The sequence below is a fragment of the Anneissia japonica genome, unplaced genomic scaffold, assembly GCF_011630105.1.
Source record: "Anneissia japonica isolate Jap-2015-1 unplaced genomic scaffold, ASM1163010v1 scaffold287800_len1627635_cov199, whole genome shotgun sequence".
Classification (NCBI taxonomy): domain Eukaryota; kingdom Metazoa; phylum Echinodermata; class Crinoidea; order Comatulida; family Comatulidae; genus Anneissia; species Anneissia japonica.
The window spans coordinates 722,715-731,775 of NW_022731299.1; the positions used below are offsets into that span (position 1 = coordinate 722,715).

Consider the following 9,061-nt stretch of genomic DNA (forward strand, 5'->3'; position numbering starts at 1 on the left):
TGCAATCAGCACAAAAAGTTGTCTTAGAATGAAAGGTTTCATGCCTCTAGACCGTTCACAGATAATATTATGCTCATTTGAAATCTATAGTCGCACAATGTTATTGTGCAATTCTTGCACTTGGGCCATTTTTGGGGCAAAATATCTTACTAATTAAACAATACATCCCTTTACTGCATAAGTGAAATTTTCACAAAAAGTTGTCCTAGAATGAAAAAGTTTCATGGCTCTCTAGACAGTACACGGATAATATTATGCTCATTTGAAATCAATAGTAACACAATTTTATTGGACAATTCTTGCACTTCGGCCATTTTTGGGACACAATATCTTACTAATTAAACACTGTATCCCTTAACAAACTGCATTCCTAAAATAAGCACATAAGGTTGTTTTAGAATTATGAGTTTCAAGGCTCTATAGGCAGATTTTTTAAAATATTACCGTTATTCAGAAATTAATGTTGTCACATTAATACGCACACAGATATTGTCACAAATTGAAAAATATACCCATTTTCAAATTGCTTTTTAAACATGAAGGGATAAAGACACTAAACTGATATATGTAAATTAATTCATGATGCAAGTTTTAACGACAAGGGGGTATTTACCCACAGGGTCAAAGGTCATCATGAAAACGAGGCATTTTTTTGTTTTTTTTCTCCCACATGACCTTTTGACCTATAATTACCCTCTAAAATGTGATAAATCTGGATGTTTTTGCGGTGAAACATTTCCAACTATATATTAATAATTTGTTGTATAAGACCCATGTAATAAATTAATTTGGATATTTTAATGGGGTCTAAAAATGGAAGAAAAATTACAAAACCAAATAAGTTAGGGTCTTTATGAACGAATATTTTCGTAACAGGTCCAGTATACCAAAAGTCATGTCATATTGTTGTTCTACAGCCAAAAATTAGTCTAGATATTAATTTTCAGTTAGTTATCTATACTCTATTTGAAGATATGGCTAATTGAAAATGAAACTTTACAAATATCATAATTGAGAGCTAAAAAGGGGTATACCTTAAAATTTCGAATGGCCGTAACTTCTAAACGACTTGGAATTGGCAAGTCAAATTTTGGGTTTGTTCGTTAGACATTTTGATGCACATTATATCTGAGTTTCAAAAAAATCTGAGGTGGTACCCACCCAATATTTTTCTGAGATGGCACGGAATGACCCACTTAGGAGAAAATATGAAAATATCTTTGTTTAATATCTAAGTTTTGCAAAGGATATCAAAAGAGCTGGAAATTCTGCAGTGAGATATTGAATTCCATGCTGTAGCTATATATTCACCTCCATTTATCACTTTCATTTTAGTAGTTTTGTATTTTCTTTTCTGCATTACCGTTTTGATGTTATTTTTGATGTTCAAGTTGTATATTGTTTTAAAGGGGAAGTGGTAAACGTTTGCAATATTTAGGAAGAGGGAAGAAGGGTACTTTTTAGTATTTTGTATTGTTTTTTGAAAATAGGGGTAAAGCTTAGTACAGTTTTATATAGTGGAGTGCAAGGGTTTAGCTAGAAAAACGAAATAGGCTGTCCAAAATGGAAGCCAGATGAGCGTGGCCCGCCAATCGGCTCAGTGCCACGCCCACCTTTGGGAATCCTCAACATTGGTACAAAAACAACGTACATTCAATCAATAAATGTTGCTTTTATCAAACGTAAATATGATTTAGCTTTAGTTTAATGTAACATTCGATAGATTTGAAAGAATTTGCTAAAGGTAGCCCAGGCCCAATTAGGCTAGGCCGAGCTGATTAGGCCAAGCTGTCCAAGCCGTCTCGGTAAAAGTGGCTGTCCTAAATAATTGGTGGAGAGGTAACATTTGAATTATCAGGGAAGGAGGGGAAGGGAAGCAGAGATTAATTTAAGCTTTTTTGAGTTGCTCTTTTTGATGTATCTTGTTATCATTTGTCTTTAAGTTTTGTGTTTTGTTTTTCAAAGTGTGACACTAATTTAAAAGTGCAAGTTCAAATAAATATTATTATAGTATGCAAATATTGATTATCCATGAGGGGTATGATAAAATCTATTGCCCCTCGGTGATGTGGAGATACCTATCTTCCCGAGGGATGAAGGCCCGAAGGAAGATAGGCTACGGTTTTCACATCACCAAGGGCCAAAAGATTCTCCCATACCCACCCCCGGCTCAAGCCTTCGGCCCTCAGATAAAGCTGCGCACTATTAGTTGCACCCATAAATACTTAGCCCCCACCCCAATAAATTATATTAGCCGCCACTGCCTAGAGGCCTACTAAATATGGGCCTAATGAGCGATCAAAGAGTTTGTCCAGCTCTTCTTTGCTTATTTTTCTCAATTTCAACAGCATCCATCATCTTGCAATATATACATTTAATTTGTCTTTTGGTGCTTTTGTTATCGGCTTCGTCAAGAAGTATAGGCCTATAGGCTAGTCCTTCTTTATCCAAGAGCATAATTACAGTATTGTTTATCATCTACTCCCTGATCCGTGGAGGGGCGGATCCAGAAATTTTCTGACGGTTTTAGAATAAGCCCCTTTTGCCGCTTGGAAATGGGAGTCTCAGATGGTAAAAATGATTTTTCAAAGCAGTGTTCCTCTTTGACAAAATTATTGACTTCTTCCCGACGGGAGCTATGCTCCCCTCCTGTAGACAATCCTCCCCTGGCAAAGGCCTAATCAGGGACCTATAGTCTATTCTGTACTTAAAGTCGCAAAGCAAAAAAAAATTAGAATAAAAAAAATTTGAATATTTTATCTCCATAAAAAAAAAAAAATTGACAGATGTAGGTGGTCCTGGCTGGCTGGGCAGCCCATCCCCACTTGGTTAATATGATAAATGTCCTACATTCGATGTCAGAGACACATTATACTGTTATGTATCAACAAAGCCCTTTAATATCAGGGGGTTATAGAGCGAGGACCCTATGAGAGGGGCACCGAAGGGGGCTCTAAGGGTTGGTGGCCATGTGCATAGACGTTACGCCACTAAGCTTCCATCTTAGGTCTCTGTGTTTTGGCCTTTTTTTTGCATCCTGATTTACGAAATCGTTGGGAAAAACTCTGTATCGAGGATATAGCATTGTGTTCGGCGTCAATCAATAGAAGATTGTGAGTGGTAAAGTAATCAAGCTCTCCTTCCGCCCACTGCTAGGTCATAACTCATGGGTACACTTCCTTTTTTTCCCTTTAGATTTTCTCAATTTTTTTCTTCCTCTTTTAAATTTTTCGGCAGGACTGACGGGTTGGTTGTGGGGGGTGGGGGAAACAGGCTTCTTTCGTCGTAGATGTCCTAGTCCCCTGCAGTCATCAGCGCCATGGTGGGCCTAGAGTTTGCACCAAGTAACATTTTTTTCAATGGAATAGTATTAATCTACTGCCCACTTCTTAACCAATCTGATACAAATTTTACTTTACTTGACTATGTTCATGTAAATGATATTATTTGAAACTGCAGGCTTTACAACATATTGAAAATCAAGCAACTTTTTCATATTAAAATTTAATCTTTTTTATGTCAAGCACAAACAAAGAAAATCCTGATTGAAACTCTGGCTCGTAGAACTTACATACAACGGCAACAGACAAAAACCAAATTTCAAGAACAGTATAAGCTTGTAAGTTAATTGTTATGATTCAATTTATACTGGTAGGAAGTGGTGTTGTTGTAGAATTATGTGTTTAATTATGAATATTCTCATAGAATGCTTAATTATTTCCTTCAAAAATGGCCATCTGGAAATAAGGCTCCTTCTGCTTCTATTATCTATAGTGTCCTTAGAACTTGACTACAATTGCATATTATTTGTCACGGTGTTATTAAAATTAACCAGTAATACTATTTCTTTTGACCATTCAATATCAATTGAAGTAAAGGTTGTGGATAGGCAAGAGTAGCTGGAACCAGTTTACTGGTAGCTCAGACACGAAGTGACCCTTAGGGAGATGGAAGTTACTGTACAAGCTAGTCTATACATTGAGAACTTTGTGATTTTGTATAAAGCACTATAAATCAACATTGCATTACGTTTTGGGAATTATTTATTTTTAACAGGACCTTGAAACTGAGTTGAGATTAAAGTTAGGTGAAACTTATGAGCACATTCTGGATGCTTTACTGAAACAAAGACAGACATATGATGCGTTGTGTTTAAATCATGCATTATTGGTGAGCATATATTTCTATTCCTTTTGTATAATATACAAGCAAGCAGCTAAAAAACTTTTTCTCATGAGATCCCACTTTAATTATTAAATTTCTTTTTTTTTTCTGTTGGAGGTCATTTAATTTTTTTCTACAAAATACAAAAAATTCTATTTTATTTCTTTTTGAGCTCATTAATTTTTTTTTCTACAAAATACAAAACATATTTTTCTGTGTTCCCTACACAATAAAATTAAAATTGTTGTCATTTTGAGATAAAAATTTATCATTTGTACACCAATGAAAGTTATTATCCCTCAAAACATTTAGGTAAAAACTGCCCATATTTTTCTGAAAAAAATTCTAAATTTAAATTATTTTACATTACATAGACGAAATCGTATGTAATTATGGTTGAAATCCTGTGTACAAGAAATAACAGGGTAAGCTCAGATATATTTTTACACTTAATTCTTAGCAGCAAATGTGTTCAGTATTAGTTATTAAGAGCAAGGAAAGCTTAATTTATTTATGGTTTGGCCTTCAATAAATGGTGGATACCCGAAGTGCAGGTCAAGGTGATGTGATAGTCCTGGTGATAGAGTGAGTGGGTACAAAAGCTAAGACATTCGCTGGCCCAAAACTTGGTAGTAAATCATGGTATCAGTATTATACTCTAAACATGTTCTCAATTTCCTCATATATATACCCCATTTTTGTAATTTGGATGATTTTTAGCACTAAACAGGCAAATTGTGTCAATTTTTTCTCTATTTTTGCTCACATGCGTCTCTGTTGTCAATGTAAGTGACCATCCCGGGTATTTCACATTAAAGAACTTGAACGTATCTTATGAAAGACGCGGTACTATTGGAACTTGCATTTTAGCCACTTTCAAGAGCTTGTTATATAGATACATTATTTAATAAGTTTAGTATTGCCTAACAAAAATTAATTGTTTAGTTTATTGGACTGATTAAATAAATCATTGTTTTGCTAATAATTGATTCAATTAATTGTTTAATTTGTTTTACTCCCTCTTAGCTGGTGCCACCCCTGATTAAATGGTTGAGCTTATATATATAATTAATTTGCTATGGTCTTACCTACAGTAATTCCAAATTTCAACTTATTCTTGGCATTTAATCATGTGTTTTATACTGACAGGCTATTAGCCTTATTAAAGATGCCTACAAGACTGAGTTTGATAGGTCGTTAGAAGATGATATAAGAGCATCATTAAGTGGAGACTCAAGGAAGATGATGTTGGCTTTAGTTAAGGTAACTTTCAACAACAAATCTCTTCTAGTATATTTTTATAAGAATAAAAATTTCATACATTTTCGAGTTGTAATTGCGAATTTCATTTGTTGAAATATATTTTGTTTGCCAGTATATTTTAATGTAGATGTGCTTTTTGACAATAAAAAATAAATGCAAATTATATTCTAATCTGAGGTTTCTAATAATGAGAAGATGGGTGTCATAATATTTCTTCATAAACAAGCTTCTAATTGATTTACGGTATTAGTATAATTAGAAAAAATCCAGCTTGTGTCATGCCCTCACAGGCATCAAAGCACATTTCTTGTGAACTAATTCTATAATTATAAAATTAGTCATTCTTTACCAAATGATAGAATTTTTTATATTCAATAATAATTATAATAATTGTCGACTTATATAGCGCATATTGTAGAGACCTCTATGCGCTTACATTATTACCCCTGGATCACTAGATCAAGCTCATATGGAACTCAGGCCCATTATTATTCATTATACATGTACAAATACAAAACATACCAAAAAAACAAGAAGGATAAAACGAACCAGTAAATTAAGGTAAAACAGGATATACAAAATTAATATTTTCTAACTCAGTTATTAAATTTAACTCAAATTGAATGATAACATTTTACATATATTTCATTTTCTAGTTGTATATTTTTTTCTCAATTTGAAGGGAGCAAGGAGAGAAACAGGGTCTGTGGATGAAGATGAAGTAAAGAGTGATGTGGATGCCTTGATTGATGCTGGGGAGAGTCGCTGGAACATGGAAGGAACGATGCTCAACTTACTGGAAAACAAAAGCTTTGATCACATTAGTACCATTCTCCAGAAATACACTGAGGTACACATATTTTAAAATTTTAAACCCAAAAATCAATATAAAATTTAAAACTAACCAGAATTGGCGATTAATTTATGTATTATTATTAAGTATAATTTTACTTTTTTGTTGTTTATTTTGTAGAAATCAGGAGATAATCTTGACCATGAGCTACGGAAGGTTTTAGCAGGTGATATGAAAGATATGATGCTTTCACTTGGTAAGGACTAATTTAGAGCCCTGAAACCCTTATTAATTGAAGCATAGGATGATATATTTACCCGTTCTTTATAGCAGCGTGTGATATAGCTAATCAATCCTATTTCTTTTGATGGTATTAATTTTTTTGAGACTCGAAATTGCAACTTCTTTTCATTCTATACTCACTCGAAACATATATTTTTATTTTTATTTTAGTGAAATGCTTAGATAATTGTGTTGTTTATCTAGCTGAAGTATTACACAACAGTCTAAAAAAAGGAGATAATGAGACCATTTTAAGGATTCTCAGTACAAGGGTAGAGGTAAGTTAACAAGAGGAAAATCTAACATCACTCATAATGAATGATTACAGTATAATAATCATGCTGCTTCTGATGAGGATGATGATAGTCATAATTGAGGTGATGATAATGGAGATGATGATACAATGGGTGTTGATTGGACGATACGATGATGATGTTAATAGAGGTCTCCTTCCAATTAAAGACCACTTCCAATTAAAGACCATTTTTCAATGGTCTCATTTTGATTCCTATCATTTAACATTAGCTGTTCCTCCAATTAAAGACTCCCTCTATTTTGATTTCATTTCATTTAATTTTATTCACGAATTAAAATCACAAATTACTTGAATACAAAACAGATAAAAAGAACAGATAAATGATGAAGAACAAAAGATGAGCCAATAATTCCTAGGGTAACCTAGAAAGTTTTACAATATATAATACTTACTTCCATTGGGGCCCTTAAACAAATTTTAAACATTTTTACTACCTCAGAAACATAAAACAATTAACAATGAAATCCGAAAATTGACTAAAATTAAGGACATTAAAAATGTAAATGAAAAAGAGATTATACATTCTTATTTTAAATATTGCACTTCGTAATCTTAATTAAGTGTTTACCCAAACGAGAGACCAAAGATAGAAATGTTTTTCTTGATTATCGGATTAACAAAAGAGGAGACTTTCCTTGTTTCATGGAATAGCTGAATATACCTAACCTAGCAACAGGGGCTAGAGTTATACAATGTTCTTGAAATTTGGCCCAAGTAATATAAATACATTTTTCTAACAAAACCAGAGTTTGGATTCCAATACAGGTTTGAAACGACTGAATTTACAATAGAAATAATATACAAATGCCACACAAAAATTAAAATATTAATCTAAAAAACACCATGACAAATTCACAATTCAATTACAGTTAAATTTTAAAAAGAGAAATATACAATATTAAATATTTATAAAAATAGAATAGATAGGAAAATATATATACCAATAGGAAAATATATATACCAATAGGAATTATGAAAAGGAAATCATTAATTTTTTTAGATTAATATTTTAATTTTAATTATAGCTTTTAGTTGAACTCATTTTACTCACATTGAGTGGGATTTGAATCTAATTAGAAATCTTAGTAGTTAACATGAACTTGCAATAGCTGCTATGTGCTTTCTTTATTAACACCACTTTATTTTTATTTGTATTTGTTTATTATTTATATGTATATATTGTCTTTATCTGTACATTATATAGCCTATTTATAAGCCTATAGGTTTATTTTTGTTTTATTCATATATTCCATCTTTTACTCTTTAAGACATAATCATTTACTTATTGTGTAGTTAAGTCCGCTTCCCACCATATTGTTCTACTATGTACGCTTAATTAAGAATTGTTTAATCTATAACACCACTATCTCTATACTTGACTGCTTTGTTCTCTGTCGGATTTCTCTTTATATATTACCGCATAAACTATTAGATAATTGGCCTATAATCTGTCTGCACCTCTATTGTATTGTTTATATTGTACAGTATAGAACTTGTAACAGCCAACTTGTACATTCAGTAAAGCTGATGAAAGCCAGAGGACTGGCCGAAAATTTCTTTTGAAAATAAATGAAGTGTTCTACAGTCTACATGCCTTGTTGTCATAATTTTTTGTTTAAACGACTTATATATAATTTGAAGAACAAACATGGATTTACAATGAAGAGGGTTAAAAACAGTACCTTAAGGAGAAAGTAGTATCGCTAAGGGGAAACTAAAAACGACCATATGGCAAAATCATAGACAAAAGAGTTTCCCCTTAAGAGCTGAATAAAGGAAGTATATGTATATATATATACATGTACAGTATATATATATATATATATACACACACATACACACATGCATACATACACCCATATACACGCACGCATACATACACCCATATATACGCACGCATACATACACCCATATATACACACGCATACATACACCCATTATACACACGCATATATACACCCATATATATACACACGCATACATACACCCATATATACACACGCATACATACACCCATATATACACACGCATACATACACACATATATATACACGCATACATACATATATAGATATACACGCATACATACATATACAGGCATACATACATATATACATATATACACATACATACATACATACATACATATATACACATAAATATATGTATGTATGTATATATGTATGTATATATACGTACGTATATATACATACATATATACACATATACATATATATATACAC

The 9,061-nt window shown here is 32.3% G+C and overlaps 1 protein-coding gene across 2 annotated transcripts in view; it reads left to right on the top strand.

Moving 5' to 3' along the window:
* Window positions 1-9,061, top strand: part of LOC117115312 (annexin A13-like) — a 23,072-nt gene that overhangs the window by 9,505 nt on the left and 4,506 nt on the right. Inside the window, exons 7-13 of one of the 2 annotated variants that reach the window (XM_033259053.1) lie at window positions 3,525-3,619; window positions 4,057-4,170; window positions 4,539-4,589; window positions 5,314-5,427; window positions 6,110-6,277; window positions 6,401-6,476; window positions 6,674-6,780. In XM_033259053.1, coding sequence (XP_033114944.1) covers window positions 3,525-3,619; window positions 4,057-4,170; window positions 4,539-4,589; window positions 5,314-5,427; window positions 6,110-6,277; window positions 6,401-6,476; window positions 6,674-6,780 — 725 coding nt within the window. The remainder of the gene's footprint in view (window positions 1-3,524; window positions 3,620-4,056; window positions 4,171-4,538; window positions 4,590-5,313; window positions 5,428-6,109; window positions 6,278-6,400; window positions 6,477-6,673; window positions 6,781-9,061) is intronic. The other variant, XM_033259054.1, reaches the window with a different exon arrangement.